The sequence below is a fragment of the Bemisia tabaci genome, chromosome 8 (assembly GCF_918797505.1).
Source record: "Bemisia tabaci chromosome 8, PGI_BMITA_v3".
NCBI lineage: Eukaryota > Metazoa > Arthropoda > Insecta > Hemiptera > Aleyrodidae > Bemisia > Bemisia tabaci.
In genome coordinates this window covers 35249759-35276723 of record NC_092800.1, presented here as the reverse complement: position 1 = coordinate 35276723, position 26965 = coordinate 35249759, and the positions used below count along the sequence as shown (strand labels likewise).

Sequence of the window (26965 nt, the reverse complement as noted above, 5' to 3'; positions counted from 1 at the left end):
ACATTTTACCTAATTCTTCTTTTGTCATCAAAATTAGCCCCTGAAATTTGCATGAAAGTATAAGCTAAAGTTTAAAGAAAAAATTAAAACAATATTGAGATGTTCGACAACATAATGTCAAAGCGAGAGTGGTGCTTGTGATACTTGGGCCACAAGATAATTAAATATCCTCTAAGCCGTTGATTATATAATGTAACATATTCTTGGGCCCCTTCAATTGTTGAATGACAGTGAAAGGTATGATACTTAAGGCAGGCAAGCTTGCGACTGACGTCTGTACAACGTTCCTTTAAAAAAATAAATTGGATCTCCTTGGACAGATTTTTATGCTGCCATTGGCCGCTGGCTTGTGTGCCCTAAGTGCCATACCTAAAAATGGGATAATGAAAATGCAGCGATCTGCCATGAAAAGATGGATGATAAGAAGACAAAACAAATAAAGTTACATGAAAATATCTTACATTTATTCTCATATTTACAGTATACATGATTTACAATTCTGATGTATTCAAATGTGATCAAATAAAATGTAACTAAATTTGATGCGAAACTCAAAAAAATCCTGAAAATATTAAAAACTCACACACCTAATTGCTCATGCATACTAGGGTGGAGCGTTTTTGGGCTTTTTTTTTATTTTGAAAATGGACATAGCAGAGTAGTTGTGAAATGGTCTAAAAGTAACGCCTGAATTTTCCTGAATTTTTTCGTCAACGTTTAGGCCTCCCGGATTGACGTTGACGTCAAAATTAGCGGAAAATCCGGGTTTTTTGACGATAACTTGGCAACAATGGCAAATACGACAAAAATGCATAGAATCAGAGTTGTTGGAAATTAAATTTCCGACAAATCACTTTCTTATCATTTTTTCTGTAAGTGCAACCGTTTTAGTGTAAAATTCGAAAACCCGTATTTTTCCGGATATTCGGCACAAATTCTCGTTCAGTCCGGGAGAAATACGGTAGAAATACGGGAGAAAGAGGGCTAACTCGGAACAAATTGCGTGATGGACTTTTCCTACAAGAATACCATCATCGGATTGGCCTGAATAACACAAAACATACAAAATGTTTTCCACGGCTCCACCGCGGAACACCCCTTAAAATTCCTAAAATTCAAAAAGGCGGCCGTGTTTAGATTATCAAGCATCAAGGTAATTTAAAATGTGCATCTCGTGTGGTATGAGGTGTCGTTTCCTATGTCTTTTTAGTCGTAAATTTCAAATATAGTGTTAAAAAAAGCCCCTGGTCAAACGGGGTGCATCAAATCCAGGATGGCGGCCAACTTTGAACGGCGGGAGGGTATGTTTGTCCCATATGCCCTCACATTCCCCCCTCATAGTTCGTCCTGGTACCACTTCTTCGCGTGATAAGTCAAGTGAGGTATTAGTTCCTTAAAGAATATCGACGGCGAAATTCCCAAACCAGGTATCTCGTTTGCAATGTTTGAAAATTCCAAGAATTCTGCAGCATCGCAAACCGATACATGCTTTGGTTGTTTCATCGTAATTTTCGTCGTAGATTTCCAGTATGACGTGATGAATACCACCTGGTCAATCGGGCTGCACAAAACTCAAAAAAGACTGATAAGTTTGAAGGGTGGGAGGACTTAAGCAAGTTAAATAATGACGCAATGAGTGAAGTGAAGTATTATTCCCTATGTAATTTTGGTAAAATGTGAAGTAAAAAATTAAGTGGAAAATGAATGGTCAAACAGGGTGTCTCAAATCCACGACGACTGCCTGTAAAAGGCAGTAGTGTTAACCAGAGGTGTAGGTATAATGCTGGAAGGCAATATCTGAACGGTGTTTGCGTGCAACATAGTTCCTTTTAGCATTACGTCTTATTTTAAAATATGTCTTATTATACATCTTCGAAGATAAGGTACCGATTTCCGTGTAAGTAATATCCGCGTTTAAAATCCTTTTATTCCCCCCGAGAACCAAGACTCTTTTTATTCGAAATGTGAATAAAGCAAATTAGGTCACGTGAGAATCATGACGAAATAAAAGAAAAAATCAATTTTATCTAAAATCTAAAGTTGACGACATCACTCCTCAAAAAATATACTGAGGAACATCATCCGGTGGTATGAATCATCAATGTTTTCATTTTTCATTCGTTTTCTTTTAGTAATAGGTAACTCAATTGCATGTAAATATCGCTTATTCAGCAGTCTCTCTTTGAATTGTACATTTATTTTGTAGTGCCATTTTATTGATTCTTCATATGGAGATAGTCACCATCCTCGATTTCAGCTCTTACTGAGGAGTAATATTAATTGTGAACATTTAAGAAAACTGTTAGATTTATTTAAAAGATTTTTTACTATCACACTTTGAAATTTTCTGTTCTGTCCTTCACATTTAGAAGTCATCCACTTATCCCATAATCGGGAGACCCCGCACGATTTTGGGGCATTTTCTGTTGTAAATTTAAAATTTACGAACAAAATTATCTAAATTCACCGCAAAATTGTGTCATCTTAAACCCTAGTAACCTGCGGATTCGGCCTGGATTGCCAGTTTTACGCCTCCTGACCAGATGTCATTCATCGGATCATAGATGAGGCTTTATAAAAGACAATTTAATTTTGAACCTCTAATTAAAATGCTAAACCAATATTATCCAGAGATTGTTACCTTACTTTCAATTTAAAATGTAATACACTAATCAAACTTTATAAGGTACCCTCCCGCCGTTCAAAGTTGGCCGCCATCCTGGATTTGATGCACCCCGTTTGACCAGGGGCTTTTTTTAACACTATATTTGAAATTTACGACTAAAAAGACATAGGAAACGACACCTCATACCACACGAGATGCACATTTTAAATTACCTTGATGCTTGATAATCTAAACACGGCCGCCTTTTTGAATTTTAGGAATTTTAAGGGGTGTTCCGCGGTGGAGCCGTGGAAAACATTTTGTATGTTTTGTGTTATTCAGGCCAATCCGATGATGGTATTCTTGTAGGAAAAGTCCATCACGCAATTTGTTCCGAGTTAGCCCTCTTTCTCCCGTATTTCTACCGTATTTCTCCCGGACTGAACGAGAATTTGTGCCGAATATCCGGAAAAATACGGGTTTTCGAATTTTACACTAAAACGGTTGCACTTACAGAAAAAATGATAAGAAAGTGATTTGTCGGAAATTTAATTTCCAACAACTCTGATTCTATGCATTTTTGTCGTATTTGCCATTGTTGCCAAGTTATCGTCAAAAAACCCGGATTTTCCGCTAATTTTGACGTCAACGTCAATCCGGGAGGCCTAAACGTTGACGAAAAAATTCAGGAAAATTCAGGCGTTACTTTTAGACCATTTCACAACTACTCTGCTATGTCCATTTTCAAAATAAAAAAAAAGCCCAAAAACGCTCCACCCTAATGCATACTTACATGCTGATATACTTGAAGCGAAAGGAACAATCCAAATTTTTGAGATGAAAAAAAGGTACTTAAAACGTGGTGCAGCATATAATCAAAAGAAACCAGGATAAAGTGGTTCTGCAAAATTGGAGCAATTAATGGAAAAAATAATCAAGTTACAACTTCAGTGCTTCAGTGTCATCTCTTTTTCAAACCATAATGGGAACCTGATCTCTTTTTCCATGATTTTATACTACTTGTCAATGCACTGAGGCTCCAGATTCTTACTTTTAGAAATTACTAATGGGGCTACAATCCATAGTGACAATAGATTTTCTTGGATACATCATCAGAGATGATAAAACAAAATAAAATTGAAGCTAAATGTCTTTCCTTGATTTATGTAGTCTTCATCCTCAGAGATATGCATCAAAATCCGTTACATTCGCTAAAGACTTAAGTACATAATTGATTGAAGTTTGATCTAGGTACATATTCCACATTAATTTAAAATTTTTCAACATTATCAATTCAGACAAAAAATATATATTGCCATTAACAAATCGAAACTAATTCCATTTCTCTGATATATTTTCTGCAAATTCTTGAGGTACCGTAAATACAGGCTTAACTACATTGTGATGTCTCAAAATTTCCATTTTTATGGCAAATTATTGTTGTACCTTCAGGTTTAAAAACTTTGGGAGGTTCTTAAAGAATATGAACAAAAGTTGCGGAAATTTTCAGGAGGATAAGAATAATTATTCATCTGTGATAGGATGGGATGATTATGGACTTTTTAAAACATTTTGATGTATACAGACCTATGTGCACAGTTGACAATTCAATGTCATAACATTGGCACTTACATTTCACTGATTAAAACCAGTTTAAGATTTTGAGACGATTGGGGAGATGTAAAAGGATTCATCAGCAGCATTTTTCATTTCTACTGGCTGATAAAATAAAATGAGCATCAAAAACCTAAACAATTGAAATTATGAGGGCAAATATCAACAGTGAAACTGCAGACGTTACATACTTCCTGTCATACTTAATTTTATACAGGGAAAAGTAATTAGCGTCATTTTTCGAAAATACCTTTACTTTTCAGTTTAACATAAAGAATATTCTGTAAAAATTTAAAGCAGTATCAGAGGTTTTTTGCTCTTTGAAAAAATGAAACGGAGATTTTAAAACACCACAAACGAAAAACGCCTTTCAGCAGTTTCACCGTCGATATGTTCTCTTATTTTGCAGAGAGACAGAATATGTGAATGGAGGAGAAAAGGAATATTCAAAAAATAATTTCTGTGATTGAAAATTGCCTGATCTTGACAAAGTTCCTTCAAGGAGACATGGAACAAAGAAGAAACAGAGTAAATGGACGTATTTCTGCCAAAAGAAAACTATGCGCATTAAAACGAGAGCCCTGACACACATCAGAATGTATGCATAACAGGGCTCACATCATAATGCACATAGTTCCTCTTGGCAGAAATACATCCAGATGTGCACGATGTGAAATTCCTTGAAGATAATAATTCCATAAATAACTTTTAATTTGTACTACTGATGGACAATTAAGAATAAAGCTAACTGTCTTAAGCATTTAGCAGGAATTAGAATTATTTACATCATGAATAAATCAGTTGGCAACAATCAAGATTATGTACCTTATAAAAATATTACAAAAATAAAACTAAAAACACACCAGAGGAAAAAGATAAAAAGAGAGGAAAAATTGGAATTTCTGTTCAATATGATGAATCGACACTGCTAATATTTACAGTCATACGTGTCTTTACTTACGGTAGATGAAAATATGACCAGATTTGTGAAAGAGGACCTTACCTTCCGAGAAATATCTTCCATGGAAAATTTTCCTTAACATTTTGCACAGATTTATACCGCGTTTTTCTGCAGCCTAACTTCAGGATTTACATCTCCCTCAATTTTGGAGACTTGAATGTCAAACTTCCTCCATAAATTTGCAAAAAGTTGAGGAAAATTTTCTCTCGGAAGGTGAGGTCTCTTTTCACATATCCTGTCATACATGACTTTGTAAGTTCTTCATGGAATTTGTTAGAGTAAGTTGTCAAAAACTTCGTAAATGAGCTGAAAGGGAATCAAAGTCAAGTTCACAAATCAAAATAAGATAAAAATATTAGCAACTGTCGGAAGATTCAGTCACATAAGCAGTGTTGGTTACGATAATTGAATCCAGCCCTGAGTTGATTAAAATCTAAATATAGTTAAGTAGAGGAAAACTTAAAACAATGCACATTCAACCAGTTAGGTACAATAGAAAGTAACTCAACATTTTTTTTTTTTTTTTTTTTAAATTTTTTGTTTCTTTTAATTATAAAAATTAAAATTACTTTGAACTTCTAGAATAGTTATGTTTCACTTTGAGCACTAAAAGACCAGGTAAGAAATTAACTACTGGACTAAAGAAGCAATGATTACTATAAACATACAGTGGTCTCCTGATTATCTGGCCAACAGTGGGACAGCGCCTATTTTTTATTCATTTTTTTCTTTTTCTTTTTCGTTTTCTTGATGCACTGAGTAAATTAAACTCCCAGTAATTTTTTTTTTACTCAAAATTATGCTGAAAATCTATTTTGAAGTCGCCAAAATCTGGACCCATTTAAGACAGTATTTTTGGCAGACGATTATGATGTAGGCAAGCGGGAGAGTACGCATTCGCTGCTTGGCTGAGGCCCAGCCAAAGATATGGCTTCATTACATCATCACGACTGTCAGTCGATGGTTGATCAGATTATCATTGGAATTTTCTCTCCTTAGAAGTGCTCATTTTAAATTTATGATGAGTTTTTTGGATTTGCCAAGAAATTTTACTCCCGGAATATGATATCTGATAGGTATGTTGCAGAAATGTTATGCCATTGACTCATTGTACTTATCGATACTGTTACTTAAGCTAACAGGCCAGAATTTGGGGAGGGATGGAAATCTGTAACTACAAGATATGGCTAAGATATCCAGAAAATTTCAAGAACAATAAATCTAACTAAGACTTACTAATTCATAAGATGGGCTTAACACATGTTCTGTCAGTAATCAATTATCGGATTCGGCCTACAGGCCTCAATTAATATTAACGATTAGGAGACCACTGTAGTGCAAAACCTTTCAAGAAACCTACCTGCTCATACAAACTGATTCGTTCTGTATTAAACAAAACAGAGGATTAGAATAGATTACTGACACATACACAGCAAATGAACTGTCTGTCTTGATAAAAATATTCAACCTATGATTTCAATCCCATAAATTTACAAACAGAAAAGCACCTAAAAAAGTTAATAACAATTTTAAAACATTATGAAAAATACCCGTATAGATGCACCGAGAGGGTGAAAATTTCATGGGATAAATGATTGGTATCATGAAAAAAAACATGAAATCGCAAAGGATAGCCTACAGTAATGATAAAAGTTTTTACAGCATCAATTCACTGGACGCACTGATAAGAGCTGATCATGTGTGTTGTGTGGTTGATTATTTCCAATGAAAAGTATTTATAAACAAATAAAATTCATCTTAAGCTGGTTTGAAAATTTGAATATGTTGATGAAAAACTGAAACTCGGAGTAAAGAAGCTCAACAAGCAGAGTTTTCCAGTGAGTCCCGCAAGAAAACTGTAAAAGACTGCCACAAAATCTTTGCTACTTTTACAGGCTTTTGTGTTCCATGATAATAGATAAAAAAATCAATTTCTAATTGTATTTTGGTGGTAAAAAAGCAAAAAGAAAAATACTCAAGTACTTTATCCAGAATTTTGAAGAGAGTAAGGATTAACCTCATCTCCTCTTGGAAGGAGAAAAAATCAGGATAGTAATACGAGAGCTACAAGAACCATCTTGCTCCAGTTGTTTGGTATACTGACAAAAACTTGGAAAAAGAATGGATGGGGCTTGATGATAAACGAAAATAAAAAAAAATTCTGTTAGACACCCTGTTAAATGTATCAAAACACGTCGACTTTCACACTATTTATACACTGATATACATTTATTTTACACAACATTACATGAAAGCAAAAATCAACAATTACAAAATAACATTTTGTACAACAAAGATATATAAAAATAAAACACACTATGAATATTACGCCATCATGATGAGATCTTTCAAAAACTTACATGAACAGTAATGATTCATACTTTGACAGAGATATAACCAGGCGATGAAAACTAGACAGATGTCATAAAAACTTAGCATCAAAGATGAACTGATGATAGAAAAGCGTTAAAAATAATGGAAGCTTCAAAATATTCAGAGGAGGTAGCCATGACGCTATGCTCCAAATATTTAGCGAATAATGGATTTTGTTTTTTCTCTTAAAATTATAATCTCCAGTGATGGAATTTACTTGGTTTATAGGTTTTTTGTTTATTTTGCAGATGAGACAAAATTGATAAAATCTACTTCACACACAAAATATGATCAAAAATAAAGCTCAAAAAATTTGAATCTTATTTTGTGAAGTTGTAAATCTCCTGCCGTTTACTTTTTAAATGGGAGAATAATCGATGGAATTATAGAAATTTTCAGTTTGTTCCTCTGTAGGAACATCATTCTGAGAAAATTTCAGGCAACAAAATTCATTTAATCTCCATTTGAAAAGTAAAATAGACGCACAACTTTTGAAATTATGCAATTGATATACCTGTTCTCAAAGGTCAGCCATTGAAATTAAAAAATACTATTTCTGGCTCATTTCAGAAACAACATAGGTGCCATTTGCTTCCCTTTGCAGATATATGCTTTTATGGATGATTCCAGAATAATAGTTCCTAATTGAGAAATGAAGTCCTATTGATTTTTATACACGCTTTTAGATTTTTATGAAAAACAGCACACAAGCTTTGAACCTAAACTATGACTAAATATGATTTGAGCATTTGTCTTGCCATAAAACTAGCAATAACTTTGTGGGCATTTAGATACATTCATTCTTATCACTATTCTTATCAATTAAAATTAACTAGGTATTTGAAGTATGCTTGTTCGGTTTTTTTCACATGAAAAAAAGATTAGTTTTAATTAGGATTTAAATTTAACTATTTCTCTGATGTTTCAAAGGATATTGGTTGATTGGTTGACTTATGAAAATCAATGATTATGATGAACATTTCTGAGGAACACATATAAAAGTTTTACTCTTATAGGAGGTATAGAAAGTTCCCGTTTGCACGTATTTGAGACCTGAATGTTATGAAGATTAAGTTAACTTAAATAAAATCAAGTCTGAACTGACTCCACTTTACATATTTTTGATTGCTTCGACTAAGTCAAAAAAAAATTTGGCACCTTAAGAGTTCATTTACGATTTCATCACAGCAATGAATCATTTTTCATTGATTTGCAAATTATAAACTATTTCAAACAATAAAATATCTCAGAGACAGTGACAAATCCTCAGTTTTTTACTTATCGGACAAAAACTTTGGGTCCTTGCAGATGAGTGAAGAATTCTCCTACAAATTCTGCTAAAACATGTTTCCACTTAAAACTTCAAACAAAAAAACACTTACATTAGGCGGAATTAATGGATAATTAATTCCTAGAAAATCTATTTTGAGAATTTAAAATTGAAGCCAAAGTTCAAATGATTAAACATCAAATTCATCTTTCAATTTCACTTATGAATATATTGTGCTTAGGTGAGTTCAGATTTGATTTAGGGTATTAAAATGAGGTTTTTTTTTAAATTCTATTTAATAATAATATTGAACACCTGAAATGTTTGAACAAATAAAAAAGGTTTGGTTTCCCTTTGAAGTTTTAAGCAAGACTAGTAAGTTAATAACATTTATTTCAATCTCAACATTTCTGTCCTCCCTTACCGAATTTCTTCCTTGAAACAATTTCAGCACCAGTGATATCAATAGTCCAGGTACAAAGATATTTCACCTCTGAATGGAAAATCTTTTCATTAACACGAAAATTTAATTGAAATTAATCATTTTAGGAAACTGTTCAAAAGAGTACATATTATTTTATAACTACGCTCTCCCAGTAATTATACACCGAATACTAAACCTAGAATAAACCAAAACTTGAAAACACTGAAAAACAGATGAGTTATCCAAAAAAAAAGTCGAAAGAGTTGTCCTGCCTGGAAAACAAAAAGACAAAGTGCCTCTGGACAAGATTTGCATTATAACACTGTGAGCATTTTTTTCTTTCAAAATTTTACCGGAAAAACTAATCACACAATGGGAAATGTGGAAACGAACTGCTGATCAAGATACAAGTGATTATACTAAACATTGATTAAATGGAAAAAAATATAAATGATGTCGTTTGTTTAATCTACATAACTTTCATTTAATCTGTATTAAAAATAACTGTTAATATGTATGTTGTTCAGAAGTTGATTGCCAAAATCGAATTCCCCATTATGTGAATCGTGTTCCTTGTAATAATTTGAAGCGTAAGCGTGTAACGTTTTTTTTAAAGTTCAGACTTTGTCTATTGGCCCATTATGCAAGAAAAAAATACAGTCATGTATTGCACCTTCCACTTTCCAACAAGCTAAAGATTTTGAGAATCGACTCTAGAATTTTCAAGACTTGTTTGAACTCACTTTCCTCCTGGTACAAGCCCACTTTTCATTTCAAGAAAATTTTCACTTATTTATCATTCGAAGTTAAAAGCAGTAACACAACCATAAACAAACAGTCTTCCAACAAATTCTGGGCAAAATAACGAACTTGGGATTTTAATATTAATCCAAGTGTTAGTGGAAAAAAAAAACTTGGACAGAAGCACCATATTCTATTGCCACAAGCCCTTTCCTCAAATCTTGGTCCTTGAGGAGTATTTTGTATCTATTTTCACACAAGGTTAATAAATTTGCAGTGTCAAAGGGTATCTCAATTTGGTATTCTACGAAAAACATTTGGTGAAAAAAACTTCCTTTCATAACCGTTAGATCTGTTCCTGAAGCTGTGACTTGTTGAAAAAGTGAAAAAAATCCTCACGTATACATTTTGCCGCCATCCTCACTTTAAGATACATTATGTAAAAAAAAAAAAAGATCCTTCAGGAAATGGACCAGGTTGTAATATTGCGGATTAATTCTGCATAAACTAGCTAGAGCGCTTCCATAATGATGTTAGGGAATAATGAGTTGTAGATTTGCTTTAAAGTATTAAAAATAATTGATTCACAATATAAAAAGGAGGGAGAAAGATGATAAGTTTGTGAATTTTAATGTTTGCAGTTTAGAAAAAAAGTAAAATAAGAAGAAGGAAGTTCAGGAAGTAACTGTTTCCGAAGTCCCAGAGAATGAATCTCAAAATTAAAATTCAGTTTTTATTTAATCAATTTTTTTCAGAAGAGGATGGTGAAAAGCTGTCCAAAAGTTTCTGCAGCTTTCAGCAAAAACATGAAGAAAAGTCCATGAGATTTTGCAAATATTTGTCACTAAATTTACGGATGATACAATAACATTGCAGACGATTTTTTAACGAAGTAATGATTTGAGGCTTCATTTCGGAGATGCATGATATAGTTTTACAGAAATCAATTATTTTGCAGTTATGATTTGACCTTTCACATCAACCAATAACAAGAAAGTAAGTCAGAAAAAAGAAATCCAATTTCATGAATTGGATATTGTCATGGGTATGAATACGATAGTGATTCGAAAATATCAATCAGTAAATAAAAAGTTAAAAATACAAATGATTACAAACTCTAGAATACGAAAGTGTTCAAAAGATGTACATAAAACTGAAAACAACTAGGAATAAACTTACTTAATCTGACTAGGTACAGCCTTCGATGGAGTTACACCTCGAGCACAAGAAAATTAGAAGGCAAAATCAATTTGTCTGAATATTATAATGTTTCTACATGCAATGTCCTTAAAATTTCAAACTAGTCTAAGTTGAAAAATTGATTTAACATACAGGAAAGCTCCGATTCACAATTTGTAGTTGAGTAAAAAAATTAATTCCTTAAAAATAGAGGTAATATTCTGGATTCTCTTCGCGTTTCAATCGCCCTGGTTGAGTACAGATATTAGGTACGCAAAAATAAAAAATAACAAACACTATAGATTTTAGAAAGTAATTAAAAATGGCACTTGTTTGACTCACAGCTTTGTGTAGGCTGCTATTCGCTCCATGACGCAAGATGCTGATAATCGCGCCTCTGCATCGTGGTCCCAGCACTCTTCCATTGTTTCGCACAGAGCTGCCATACCCTAAGGACAGACAGCACAAGTTTATTACAATTTGGATACAGTGATTAAGGAAAAAGTACGATCTCAATTTGTATGCCTCTGGTACACTTTCAATTTTTTTGTGACGAATCACCAGACAAGGTGCCAACTTAAGCATATTGATACAATTGTCTCATCAAAATTTTACTTAGAACTTGATTCTCGTGATGAAAACTATTGAAAATAACTCCTAACCAAGATAATAATGTTATTCAATGCTTAGATGAAAACTTCCCTTTTATTGAAAACAATCATCTACTTGAGTTAAATCGCACACTGAGCATTACCTTAATAGTCTCTGCCGTAGGAAATATGGCAGCCTCTATCTTACAAATACCGCATGTTATTTACACTTTGAACACCACAGGGCCTGCAAAAATCGTTGTATGCAAATTGATTCACGTGGAATTTGGTTTATCTACTGACCGGGAAATCAAAATTTTTGTAACCAGCGCTACAAAAGAGTGTTAATTCATATCTTAGGAGCTGCATTAGGTATTGCTGCGCAAATTGTGTTTTCAGAGAAGTTCTGATGAGAACAAATAAATCATAATGCTTTAATTTGCACCTTGTCTGGTGGATTTATCATACCATATAAGAAATTATAGAAATTTACAATGTAAAATTTCAAAAATGAACCAAGGTGAACGATATCTCTGATTTGAACTAGGGGTCCGCGAAGCTTCGCATTTTGCGAAGCGAAGCGCGAGGTCGAGAAAAGCCAAGCGAAGCAAAAATTTTGCGGTAATTCAAATTTTCGCGCTCTTTTGAAATCGATGCCGAATGCCAATGATTGATGGATAATTCTCTGCGTAAACTGGTTCTTTGCGCATGCGCTGGCGGCCGCTCCGCGTATAAGCGCCTTTTCTCCTAACCTTAATTCCATCATAATAAAATTTTTTGAAAATTTTAAATCGATGGTTTTCAATTTATATTTACCATCATTTGGTGGGTATTACTATGTTTGAAATTAAAATAGATAAAAAAAAAAAAAATTAGTAAAAACAGTATTAAAAGTAAAAACAGTTTTTACTTTTTAATCATTCCGTGATAATTAAAGCAAAACCGATGACAAATTTAAAAAAAACCTTAAAAAATTTAAGGGAAAAGGGGGAAAATTTAATGAATGTATTCTCCACGTATTTCCCGGTGTTCAATTAAATCAACACCGCCGCATGCTGAGTGTCAACTTGCTGAAGTGCCACAAAATTCCGTGGATTGCATCCAGCGTATTTGAAGGTTTTTTTGTCCGCTTCGATTCGCTTTGAAAAAAGCTGCTTTGTGGACCCCTAATTTGAACCTTCATTGGGTCAAAGAAAAAGATACAATAAGGTTGTCATGTTTCTTATTACAGTATTTTTTTGCTATAACAACGCTCATTATAACGAAACTCTCTCTTTTGCGAAAGAATTGCCCGGTCCCATGCTGATTCGTTGTAGCAAGAGAGTACTGTATATGACACACTAAAGATATTTTGAGATAAATAGCATGTTACAGATAGTTTTTTTTCTCCAATTTGTTTCAGGTAATTTTTTTTAATTTTTACATAAAAGGTGGTAGATATAAAATTAAAATCCATTAAAAGACCTTACCTTGTGAGTGGAGTCCCTCCAAGAGTCAGGTATTGTCGGTCTTTGTCTCCTATGAACAACCGCTTCTTGCATATCTTCTAAACAAGGTAGTTGCCCCACTTCCTCTTCAAATGGCAGTCTATATTCTGGTATGGGACCCTGAGAAACCATTAATTGAAAAATAAGAACTAGGATACAAACACAAATAGACGTAAAAAGTGTATGATATGTAATTGGTTGCTTTTAATTTGAGGCTTAAAAATAAATAAAAGAACCCGAAATAAATAAGAAAAAATGGCTGGCCAATCGGGCAAAAGCATGATGCCGCATCGAGCAATAATGATGATTAACCGGTCAAATCTTCCTTTGCAACCGGTTGAGGCAGCTGTTGATAGACCAGTCAAATCTTTGATGGATCGACCCATCAAAGGACCCTGCACTCTTCTTATGGGAAGCTGCACCATGAAGAATTGCCTTCTGACATATGTCATTCGATTCTCGTCAAGATGCTGATCAAAAGTTATAATTGCGCCAACTATCTACGATGCACCGTTTTTGCAAAAAACCTATGAGAAGATTCAATTATTCGGTGATAAAAGCCAGAGAGATTCCTCATTTCAGTGCTCAATTGACAAGCGACTGTGTGACAACAAGGAAATCATGGGGACTCCCGCACCGAGCGGCAGTCTTATCTCGGATTCCGCACGCCGTTTTGCTCGACCACCATCCAAATCAGATTCTTGAGGAGCATAAGAACAGGAAAGTCTGAACGTCTACCGGGCGAGTGCGGGAGGGAGATAGCCCCTGAGTCGGCAGGTACAGATAAGAAGACGAACACGCGCTGCGTTTTTTCTTCATTCACATCGGGCCTGTTCTCAAATGCTTTGTTCTTTTTGATTCATAGTCGCCAAATAATTGAATCTTTTCATAAGTTTTTTGCGAAAATGGTGCATCGTAGAAAGTTGGCGCAGCTTTTGATCAGCATCTTGAGGAGAATCGAATGACATAAGTCAGAAGGCAATCCTTCATGGTGCAGCTTCCTATAAGAGGTGTGCGGGGTCCTTTTAGATAGATTGACTGATCGAAAGTTTTATTAATTGTCTGTCAATCTACTGTTGAATCTACAGTCAATTGACCTCAAATCAACTGCAGGGTGTCTACTGAAACAGGCTGGCCAAAAATCAGTACTTTTACAGTACTTTTTCAGTACGTTCCCAAGAAATTCAGTACCTCCTTCTCAGAAAATTCAGTATTTTTTCAGTACCTCCAATTGACGAGATTCAAAAAATTTCAAAGACTTGAATTCCTCCCTCAAATTGCGACAAACATGACAACAATTTAAAAAAACATGAAAACTTTTGTAGGGGACAGTCACAAGACAATTTTTGTAAAAAGTGATAAAAATTGCGTACTCACTTGCACTAAATTAATTTAATCGAAACGCGTTTCGGGGTCGAGATGGCATCATCATCAGCCGGCAGCGAACTGAGATTTTATTTTCCTTTCCTGATCCATGCGCTGGTGCTTGATTGCCATGTTTCAATGAATTTAAATAGGATGTTATTTGTACCCACCAAGTCTGTGTTGAAATTGTTGGTACTATGGATATATATGTTTTCCCACACATCTAGCTCTCTTGCGTCGTTAACCTCTTTCTTTAAAATGCGTTTGCTCGCTATTTCATGTTTTTCTGACCAGTAAGTACGCTCAAGTGAGTGAGCGATTTTTATCACTTTTTGATTAAAAAAACATTCTGGACCTTCTTGCGGAATTTCCGCACTTTTTCAGTACTTTCAGACCGCTCTTAAAATATCCGTACTATTTCCAGACTCTCCGGAAATTCTGGACTTACAGACAGCCTGAACTGTTAATCACCTAGCTGAATCAGCTGTCAATCGATCAGTCGAATTTTCTGTTGATTATTTAACCAAATTATCTGTCGATTGACCAGTAGAGTCATGAGTCACCAGGCAAGTCAAGTCAACTGTCTATAGTCCAGTCAAATCGACTGCCGAAGGACCAATCCAATTGACTCTTAATGGGCCAATCGAATCGATGCAGGATTTATAAGCGCAGAGACAAATTCTAAAAAAGAGATAATAATGTACCATTTGTTGAGTACACCGGGAGGCAGCTTCCCATAAAACTAGGCCACAAGCGTACATGTCTATCCGCAGGAAGGCATCGCGAGAGAAATTGATTGCTCCTTCTAGCACTTCTGGGGCCCAATACCTTCTTGTGCCCACCTGAAATATCATTCAAAGTATTAGTCAAAGGCATCATTTTGAAAATTGCTTGAAGAACAAAGAGTGAGTCTGTTGAGTCATTTTTTAATGCTTCATTTGAAAGCACTAGGATATTAGGACAACTGAGCTTTCACTTATAGCTTAATTTGTTTTAAGGACGGTAACAAGGAGAAAAATCAATTCTCAGGGGCGAGGTATGATGATATTCATTAAAGAAGTTTGAGTTGCACACGAAAAAATCTAGCATAATTTATATTGAGAGAAGAAAGATGGCAGAAAAATGTGTGGAGGCATGGTGGTGCGCTGGCTTGAGATTATAGGTCACGCGTTGTCGTCTCAAGCTCAGCGTCAATGTTGCCACAAAGTGAGGCTGGCTATTTTCATTCTTCATTTACCTTTTCATTAGCACAAACACAGCATCTGACTTCCTGTAGCAATGTCGCCACTACTCAACAACCTCTTTTCAGGGGTTTTCACATTTGTAGCTCCATCTGTTGAGAAGAATCTGAGGTACAACTTTCAACACTTCCTGGCATGCTATTTACGATTCGTTTGCAATACGACCAATCCAAGTTGCAGGGTATGGAAGCGCAGAATCTAGCCTGGTGATGAAAGGGTTGACCATAGTAATATTCAATTGGTTACGGTAATTTTTCTTTCCATTCTCTTTTTTAACCAGACGTTTGACTTGGAAATGTTACTGAAACTGCGATAATTACAGTAGATAGCTTTAAATTCTATAATGAGTGAACAAATTAAAATTACGATGTCACATACCTGGCCATGGACATCTCCACAGGGTTTACCACGAAGGAAAATTAAGGCTAAATTGAAATCAGCAATACACGCTGTCAGGTCTTCTTTGAGAAGTACATTCGTACTTTTAAAATCTCTATGTGCTACAGCTGGTTTGTATCCTTCCCCCTTTGTGGGTGGAAGTTCCTCATGAAGATGCATCAGTCCTCTGAAAAACACAAGTTTATATTGTAAAATAAAGTCAGAAATCGAATCATTCCTTCATACATAATAAATTGGAATCAGAATTATTAATCAACTTCCATCCCATCTTAACGATGTTCAGATTCAATTATTTGAAATTAGTTTTCCAGGACAATGACCTCACCTAGTACAATTCACTCTCATGTTGAACTTCTACAGTAAACTGTTTAGAAGTTACAGTTGACAGCCAGCGTTTATCCAATAGAGCAAAATCAAGAGAGTAAAAAATTATCATAATCATAGATTTCATATTTTTCAATATCATCATCATTTCAATTCATCACCATTTTTTTTCCAGGCTTTCTTCGAAATTTCCTAAAAAATTGAGGAGGGGTCAACGCAATCTTGCATAATTCAAGAGGGGGGTTGAGAGACTTATTGAACATATGCCTTATAAGCAGCAGCCTGATCGTTGAAATTTTGTGTTTGTCAGGTAGACATAGATGACATAGGTTAAAAGGCGGAGCGTGATTGGTCGGCTATGTCTTATCGCTGCTTTATCGTGCCTTTGTCAGGTAGAATGGACGACATATTGTCGAAAACTTAAGAGGTGTCGTTAGCTTGTCGTAAGTTCCACCCAACATAGGCACAACAAAGCAGCGATGAGACATAGCCGACCAATCACGCTCCGCCTTTTAACCTATGTATCTATGTCTAGCCGACAAACACAACAATTTAACAATCAGGCTGCAGGGAGGATAAGGCGGGGGTGTCAAAAATTTGGCAAAAAAGCCTCCCATAATACTTGAACAGCCCCTAGGAAGAGATTGATTAATTTCAGGAAGTCATTAAAATAAATGTGAAATTGTGTAGTCATATTATACTTACTTGGCCATGGAGTGACATATCTTGCACAACTGAGCCCACGTTATGGTGTTTCCTTTTAGGTAGTTACACAGAGAGCCATGTGAATGATATTCCGTGATAAGCCAAAATTGTGTTTCTAATTCGTTACCCCGTACTTCCGCACCAATGAAATGAAGGATGTTCTCATGTTGCATATGAGCCAACATGAAAATTCCTTGTTCTGTTAACCATAGTTGCTTGTCCTGTTTCATTGAAAAAAAAAATTTGAGTTTTATCTTGACAAAATTAAAGTGTCTTATGAGTTCTACAGCCATGGAAAAGATTGAAAAAATTTAGTTTTGTCTATTTTTGACTGTGCTTTCGAGAGATGCACGTGCAGTAAGAAATAAAAATTTTCATTTGAGGAAAATTTAAAAATTTGAGAAGCAAACAGTTGGAAAACAGATCCTCACTTTATGTTCCTTAGCACCTCGAATTGCAGATTAACCAAGATGAGATTACACTTTTCACAGGATAGAGTCCATGGAAAATAAATTTACGCACTTACAGACTGTGACAGAAAATCGTCTGATGTTAGTTTAACATTGAAAGTAAATGCAAGAATCGCTATGTCACAAAGGATCTTCTGTCCCGGTCTAAAAAAGCGTATAGTTATTTGGCGCCGACTCTGTAAAATTAAAACAGTTGGTGTTAAAACTGAGCATGTTTGTTATCTTGTGAGCCCTGGAATATAAGCATTCTCATGGACATCACGACGGTGTAAGTTGGCAATCACATAACTCGGTTTGCAACGTCACAGACTTCCTGTCATACTTTATTTTTTGAACGGACAACTACTCGACGGCAATTCTTTAAAACTGCCGTGATTTTTCTTCTCTGTGCGAAGAAAATTCTGCATGAACTTTAAGAAATGATGTCAATTTGTTCTTCTTTAAGAAAAAAACATAGAGGCAGAGATTTTCAGACACCACAAACGAGTTATGTAATTGCAGACTTACACCATCAAACAGGGTTATTCGGAAAATGGACATGTTGGGTTTCAACATCGATCGATTAAATTGATCCAAATAGAAATCTTTTTACCTGCGTTGAAAATATTTTGACAGCAACGGTGGTTTTATTGTATTTTGCTGTGTAAACCGTGCCAAATCTACCACATGCTATCCTTTCCATCAGTTGAATGGAGCGATTGCCCATCAACGGGGATGAAGAAAGACAATTGGATGAATCCAATGACGGCCCCTGAAAATATGAATAGTCCGTTACAAGGAGAAACTCTGACATAATCAAAGAGAGTTTGCCAAAAATACTTTAAACAAAAAAAAGGTTTGTGTTGAGACATGAATTTTGAAGAGGAAGTAGTTAATTTTGTCTGTCAAAGATTTAAGTTCCCTGAATAAGCCTTGAAAATTCCAAAACATTCCTTAAAACGATAATGCAGTCATCAACCATACCGTCAAAACTAGAGAATGGAAAATGAAGAGGTACAAAAGAGAGAAACTGTAACTTTGCAACAATTATGCAGTAGTAATTATCCCGCAAATAATTTAGGAGAAAATTAACTGATTAGTATTTTCAAAATTTGAAGACCTTTTAAAACAACCTTTCAAACTTAGGGTTAGAAAGTTAAAAAAAGTTGCTGGATGGAATTGAAGTCGTACAACTCGAAAGAGAGGAAAAGAAAAATAAAATAAAATACTTAAAAAATGATACTTACCCACTGAAAATATCCAAAAGAATGATAGATAGGGGAAAAAATAAAATTGCTGTTTAGTAAAATGTGATACATATACTCTATTTCTATGAGTCTACATTCAAATTGGAGCGAACTAAAAATTTAACTAAAATTAAGGTGACATTCTATTAAGAAGAAATTCTCATGATTTGTTTTCAAAATTAAAGGCATGCAGGGGTGAACTACTTCGTGTTTTCTGATACGTTTGATGTAATAAACAAATGCCTTTGTGTATTGCAGTAGAGAGATTTTTGTTAAGAATGGTAGTTCTCGAAAATTTTTGCACTTGTGATTGCTCATTTGATTTGAATTACATTCACTGATAAGATCGCTCTCAGGGTGTTTACCGTTACTTCATTTCGAAACTATTAGAGCAGACATTCTTCGAAGTAAAGCTGCCTGTAGATCAAATAAGGCTAAAAGGGAGGGAGGACATTATAACAGCCTTGTACTCCCTTATTCAGGAGTACAAGAGTGCTTAACGAGGCAGTACTGGAAGTATCAAATAATCAGGAAAACTACGAGTAAAAAAATTCACGGCAAAACGTGGAGGCTATTCCACACATTGAGCATTTTGCAACCTTCGAAATGAAATGATGAGTACATACGATTTTCAAAAAGACTTGTCACCGTTCAGCTAAAAGTTGATATTAAAACTATGTTTTTGAATCTGACGACACTCGATTAGGTGTGCTGGACTTTAGATTGTGTAGGATCACCAGGCTTCCACCATGCAAAATTTACTATTCTGCCGTCCGCAGCAAAAATGCCTTAATTATATTCATATTTTGCCTTTTTCTTCCACACATACTGTTCTAATATGAGAGCACCTGATCACTAGTATGCTTCATCTTGTTAATTTGATTTCTAGACAGTATGTTGCAATTATTCTGAAATTATGAGGTATGAATGTCCGTTCATTTCTCTGTTTTAAAAGAAGACTGACAGGAAAAAAATGAAAAAATCTAAAATGAAGTTAAGCACCAGTGGCGTGGCGTGACTATATCCGGTAGGCGTTCGGTAGGAGTGTTAACTTTAGGGGGGGGGGGGGGGGGGTTAGAAAGGTTCACTCCCCTTCCTTAAAGGGGGGTTCGGGGGGCCTCCCCCGGAAACTTTTGAAAAAATGAAGCCGCAAGAACACGATTTCAACCCTTTCTGGTGAAAATTGGGCCGGTAAATTGTCATTGAAATTTTGTTCTTTTTACCGATCGTTTTCCTGTAATTTATTTTGTTAAATGATAACGTACTTTCGCAACACGCACCTGCAGAGAGAGGTGGGAGAAGGAGACTGAAAAACTGGGAGATGCGGCCCGCAGGCGCAGGGGGGAAGCGGAGGGCGAATCGTGGCATAGAGGAAATTCGGCGGTTCGCAAACCCCTGCGGACCACTGCTATAAGAAACAGCTGGACTGATGAGCAGCTCTCCTCTCTCGTTCTTTTCCCCTCCCTTTTCTCTCTGCTGTGTTCCCTCCGCGAGCGCGGTCCGCACTCGTCTTCGAACCCAATGCTCACGCTCCGCTCTGCGCCGCGCGCCGGTGCCTCTCCTCTCTCGTGCACCCTTTGCCCCTTCATCATTGCACCCAGGTTCTCTCTCCTCACCGTACGCAGATCATCCAGGTTCGGTAGCCGGTGCGGACCACGCGTCACAGGATTTTCTCTCTCCGCCGCGCCGCATGCCGCTGTCGGAAGCCAAGAGCCCGATACTTACTTGCGATCTACAATTCTGTATTCTGTACTACTTCCCACATTCTTAGCCATAATTTATTAATTGTTTCAAAATATTTTAGGGTGTTCGGCGAACACTGCGAACCTATGGACGCCACGCCACTGTTAAGCACAGCAATTTTGCTTTGGACGGCAGTGTTTTGGACTGAACTTCGAAATGTTAATTAAGTTTCAAAAGAGTGACAGTGCCGATTAAACTGGTGGATTTAGATCCAATAGATTAGATACATATTTAGATTTTTAGTATGGCTCAAAGAGAATTTTGCAGAATCCGCAAGGGAAAGTGATGAATGCATTCCTTTTTTGGGACACTGATGTAAATTTCATTGTAGAAAAGCAGTCTTTTATCCACAAACTTTGACAGAAATATGATATTTTTTATTTGAAACAAGGAGAAAGGCTTAAAGCTAAGTATGATGAGCATCTGAGCATCATTACTCACCTGACTGAACCCCTTCTTTTTCCGGAAAAATCGATAGGAGATGGTAGATCCAAGACTCAAGGCAAAAACTACTAACAGTAAATACAGGATCTTTTCATTCCAACCAGGCGAGGTGTTATTTTTGGCTGAAATAAAACATAATACTTTGACTTAATTGGATTAAGTTTTTAGTTAAAAATCGAAACTTTTTTGACAAAATATCAGTGTAGAGGGTTGTTTTATTCTAAAACAGGATAAAAAAGCCATTCACATGTTCCTTCGATTGTGCAACATTATGTTCATTCTAACGAATTCAAATGCTCATGGGAATATCTCAAAATCGATACTCAAGTCAGCTCATTCCTAGATCAAAATTCAGTAATTTTTGAGATCTCTCAGATAGGCAATCGGATTGCTCAAAGTATTCCCATTAATTAAACCACCCTCCTTGAGTTTTCGGAATACTTTGAGGATTCACAAGTTACTGATTTTTGTCCAACTGAACAGAATAGCTGCGTGCACTATGACAAAGACAGATCAAGAGTCAGTTGGTAGGTTGAAGTGAATATTCATACACCTTCTACAAAATTTGGATAAGAAGTTTTTTTCTTTTCTTTGCAATATAATGGGTCTATTGCAAACTTTTTCTAGAGCAAAAATAAGAGTTGTTCCTAACAAATAATGTCTCAAAAATCACGATGAGCGCATCCGCAAACTGTGCAATGCACTCCTAACTTCTCAATCTGCGTAAGAAATTTGCGTTTTTCAAGCTCCCCGCTTCAAAAAGGATACTACAGCACAGGTGAACATTTTGTTAGAGGAGTCGTTCCGTTCAATCCCTGCTCAACATGGCCAACGCTTCTGTGCGCAAATTGAGGAGAGCACGAGGTAAATCAAGGCAGAAATTTATCAATGCAAGAAAAATGTGAATGTAAACACGCCGATTGTTATCGGGTGGTTAGAATCAGAGCCCTGTCACATGTGTTTTGGCGGATTGGCATCCGCTGTGTTGCATATTGCATAGTATCCTTATGAGCAAGGGTTTGATGGAATAACTCCTCTAACGAAATGTTCACCTGTGCCGTGGTATCGTTTTTGAAGCGGGAAGCTTGAAAAAACGCAAATTTCTTGCGCGAATTGTGAAGTAAGGAGTGCATTTCAGACTTTACTGATGCGCTCATCGTTATTTTAGAGACACTATCAATGAGTACAAATTCTTATTTTTGCCCTAGCAAAAGTTTGCAACAGGCCCATTGACGATCTGATATTGATCTCCGTTATGTTTTTGGAATACTTTTGGGGGAGCTTTACCGCACAAGAAAATGACTTAAAAGGTTAAAAGTTAAATTGTTTTCTCAGTTGCACGTTTTTTTAATTATTTTCCTGCAGACGCGTTTCGGTCAGTACCGACCATTTTCGATGCTCGATCGCGACTCGACTCGGAGTCGCAATTGAGCATCAAAAATGGTCCGTACTGACCGAAACGCGTCTGCGGAAAAATAATTCAAAAAACGTGCGAGTGAGTAAACAATTTAACTTTTAACCTTTTAAGTATTTTTTTGGAGTTTGATAAAAACTCCTACCCTGGCTGCGATTTTGTATTGATTGCTCATTCAACCATATCCAGTTTCTTGGTTATTGATATAATTTTAATTAACTGAGTTACTCACCGGTTATTTTCGGAACGATGGTAGGAGTGGGCTCCCAATACACTCTACTATTGCACATGTCACCTTCGCAACAACAATAAAACATATCTTTATGTTCCGAAGCTGTCTCCACACATCTGGTCTGGTTGTGGCAGTTCGGATCAAACGCCCAGCACCCCTGAAAACGTTAAAGGATAAGAACACAAGATTAACATAACTGTTGAGGAATCAATTGCATATTCTTTGACTTAGAACTAATCAAATTCCTGGCAGCTAGGGATTTTTTAGGTGGTATGTTCACCGATGCCTTTGCATACCCACAAGAGGAATGGTCGGGCCTGCCTCATCTGGTCGGGATGTCTCGCCGGGAGAATCACCAGTCCTTGTGACTGAGGGGTAGGGCTGTTTTAACGATTGTCGGTAAGCTACCGAAACAGTTCCGTTAAGAAAAAGTTACGATAAGAGCGCTCTTGCCGATAGCGATCAGAGTTTTTGGAGCTGGCAAAAATACGCTGTTGCCATTTGTACATCTATTTGACGGGCCGCTGCGCTAGGCAATCTGATAAGCCGACGCACGGGGCAACAATGCATTGAGTGCGAGCTCTTAAAAATCCGATAAGGCCGGCTATTGTCGATATCATCGCTGCTGTCGGTACTGCCGCCAGTTTCAATAAGAGACGATATCGAAAGTGTTCCGGCAAGAATTCGTTTGAACACCCCTACTGGGTGGGAGGGGGGGGGGGTGCAGAGATTTTTAGTCAGGGTCCAAACCCAGTCGTGCACTGCTGACCATCGAGCATGCCTCAATCTCGTGTGTGCTGAGTGCAAGTGCCCCTCTCGATTTCCCTGTCAGTTGCTTGCGACTTTCGGGGGGAGGGACTGTCCGCCCGTTCCTGGCACATGCCAGCAGTAGTTGCCGGAACTCGGTTTTCTCTCCGCTTTCAAAGCAAAAAAAAACTAAGAGCTATATCTCGATCAAGGTCAGTCATATTGTTAGAATTTTTGTTATTACCTGGTACAACTAAGTACAGCTTTTACGTGCTGCTACAGAGTAAAATTTGACAAACTCCATTAAAATTTCCCATAATACATGATAGAGCCATTCATTTTGTTTGAATATTCAACACACAAGTGGACCGCGTTAAACAGAAAGGAACCAAGCCACATCAGCTATTGCCAAATTTAATTCGGCAATTCAATATTTTGCATGAAAACGGCTGCGCGGATTTTCATGCAAATTTCAGCAGATTTTCTCCATAGTACGAAGCAAATTCCTTAAAATTTTCAAAGGAATTCACAAAAAGTTCGCTCGTAAAAAATTAAATTGCCCACTTAAAATTGGCAGTAGCGGATGTGGCTTGGTTTCTTTCTGTTAAACGCGGTCCAAGTAGCCCTTTGGGTTTCAGCTCGAATGGCCAGGGGTTCGTCAGAATATTAAGGAAGAGTTGAAGATTGTATTTAATGAAATATATTTAAGGATTGTTATCACTAGGGGCTAAAAATTACGTACTTCATGTCTCCCTGCCGCATTGCTACCCTCATTGTATATTCTTCTATTCTATCCCATCCTATCGACTTCTACAAATTATTATACATACTGAAGGTTTACAGGAAGAAAATTTTTGAACATTAATAAAAAAAGGCAGTCGAACGCTCAACAAACCTTAATTATCATTGATGAAATGCCAGTTTTGGTGTCATTCTGCCATAGAGCAAAACAATAGGACTGTTTATCCGGCTCAGTGTCTTGGCATTTCTCTACAGCAGTGCAAGCTGCTGGACTTGTTGCGTTACATTTTTGTCTGTCATAAACTTCACATGAGGTAGTTTTATTTCTTTCTTCTGAAAAAGAGGAGTTCATAATTTAGACATGAGATCATTAATAAATCACTGAAAGAAGTTTGCGAAAGCTTGTATGACTAGGTTTGCTCATTTTATGGCCCTTTCCCTTCCGTAAAAATTCAAAAAATTGAAAAACTCTGTGAGCCATGAGTAGGGCTGTCCTATCGATTTTTAGTTACCCTCCGAAAGACTTTAGTTAGGAAAAGTGACTATAGGAGGGCTCTTAGCGATAGCAGTCTCATTTTTCAGGGCTGGCGAAAATAAGCTGCTGTCATGTGTACATCTATTGTACGTGCCGACATGTCGCTCAATCCAAAACACTGACACACAGGGCATCAATACATTGAACGAGAGCTCTTACAACTTTGATAAAGCCGGCCGTTCCTAATAGCATCGCCACTTTCAGAGCGCTTAATAGTATCAGTTCCCGAAAGTACCAAGAGCCTACCAGAAAGGATTGATTTAAATGGCCGTAGCCATGGCTACACAGATTTCTCCTCTTCCAGATTATCAGAGGCTCCTCTGAAAAAAACTTTTTTGTTTACCCAACCCAATGATTTAAAAGGTAGAAAAATTTGCAAAATTTGGAAAAATTATAGAAAAGATACAGAGGGCATAAGTTTCTATCCTTCTTGAATCCTTCTCTAACACATTTCTTGTTAGAAGTATTACTTAAAGGATGCTTCATTCAGAAGTTCAAAAACTGCCTGACTCTAATGCAACCTGTCGATTTGTCTTTTTACATTTTAACATTTCAAAAGAATATGGGTTAAGAAGTTCAATTGAAATGTTCCACAATTTCATAATATTCTGTTCTTAACAGCCAACATCAATTAATTAAGAACTGAATATCTTCCGGGGGTTTTATACTTTCTTTTTTTTTTTGTGGTTGTAACTGCATATTGAGTGCAGATTACTTTGACTATGCAGCGGAAAATAAGATGTAAAAACTTACCTGCAGAGAGGAAAACTGCATGCATACAGAAAGCTGCAAGAGCGTAGTACAAGATGGTCATTCTGCTCTGTTTTAAATATCGCCATTCACTTGCTGCTTACTTCCTACAGACTTGATACATCTGCAAAACTGTGCAAAAAAAATTTAACCAAATGTTACATCAAAATAATGAAAAAATGACTTGCCAAACGTTGCTCTTAATACTAAAATCATTTAACAAAGAGGCCTAGTCATATTTCTTCTACCAAATGAAAATCCCTGTTAATCCTGCAGCCTCGACACATACGACAAGGATCAGAGGTAAACAAAGCTAGTTGGATAGCTGTTGGGTTCATGTTCTGCTGCTTTAGGAGATAGGATATCTTGACATATTGCGGACATGTGCGTATAGTAAGTTAGCACCTACCCATTCCTCATTGCACTTTTATCAACATTCTTGCTCCGATGACTTTTTTCAGACAATGAAGTGTCATGTGAATCAAATTTAAAGAGAGGTGGGAAAAATTGACACATTGGTAACTTAGCGCTTGATTTTTAAGAGAAGGAGTGACTAATCCAGTTGCACATTTTTGGTGTCATCCTGAGCAGAGCCAAATCACACCATTTTGGGAATTCTGGCTCCTTGTTTCAAATATAAATTATCCACGCCAAATGACTTCAAGAAAACAGTAGAGTGGTGAGATACCGAAAAAATTTGACATTAGTTGGCATCCAAAAATGATTCATGACAGTGGGATAAGCTCACCCTCATTGAAAGTCATCGATTCAGCATTAATATTACTTAGTTGTGATGCAGTCATATTACTTCCAAATCCATGGGCTGACTACTATTAAAATGAAATCAGGCCAATTCAAAAAAAAAATTACTTACACTAAAAATGTGAGATGGTCAGACTGTAGTTGTGAAAAAATGCAAGCTTCAGTGATCGCAAAACATGAGGATTCAAGCACTTGCCGTCTGGATAAGAAATTGTAGTGTTTGCTGAGTGGCAACAATATTACTGCCAACAGCAGGATTTGAAAAGTCGGGAGACAATTTAAAAATTACAGGAGCACTTTTTCTCGATTCTTGAAATATTTCGGACTGAGTTTCCGACTAAAATTATCATGAAGATAAGAAAAAAAAAAACACTTGAGTTCGTGTTGTGATGCCAGGTTATGCGTCCTATTCCGCAATACAGGAAATCATTTTAGAACAATGTAATGAACGAGTGAGCGAGAGTTTTGACTAATACACCATTGAAGAGTATGCACTGCTGAGAACGGCTTTGTTAAATAGAAGAAATATTTCATAATTGATAAAAATGTCCAAAAATTAATTTGACTGTTTACAATTTCACGAGCTGAAAACAGAAAACACAATGGCGGCGATTGTTGGCAAG

At 36.3% G+C, this 26965-nt stretch overlaps 1 protein-coding gene across 1 annotated transcript; it reads right to left on the bottom strand.

Annotated features, from left to right (window-relative positions):
* Positions 1 to 442: 442 nt before the first annotated feature.
* On the bottom strand, positions 443 to 26965 carry LOC109030275 (activin receptor type-2A). The gene is made up of 11 exons (XM_019041158.2): positions 26455 to 26965; positions 25584 to 25712; positions 24450 to 24628; positions 22808 to 22964; positions 21159 to 21283; positions 18341 to 18499; positions 17279 to 17499; positions 16229 to 16415; positions 15314 to 15451; positions 13227 to 13364; positions 443 to 11616 (listed from the first exon to the last, which is right to left on the bottom strand). Exons 2-11 carry the CDS (start codon positions 25642 to 25644, stop codon positions 11506 to 11508), a joined length of 1476 nt encoding a protein of 491 aa, XP_018896703.2. The 5' UTR covers positions 25645 to 25712; positions 26455 to 26965; the 3' UTR covers positions 443 to 11505.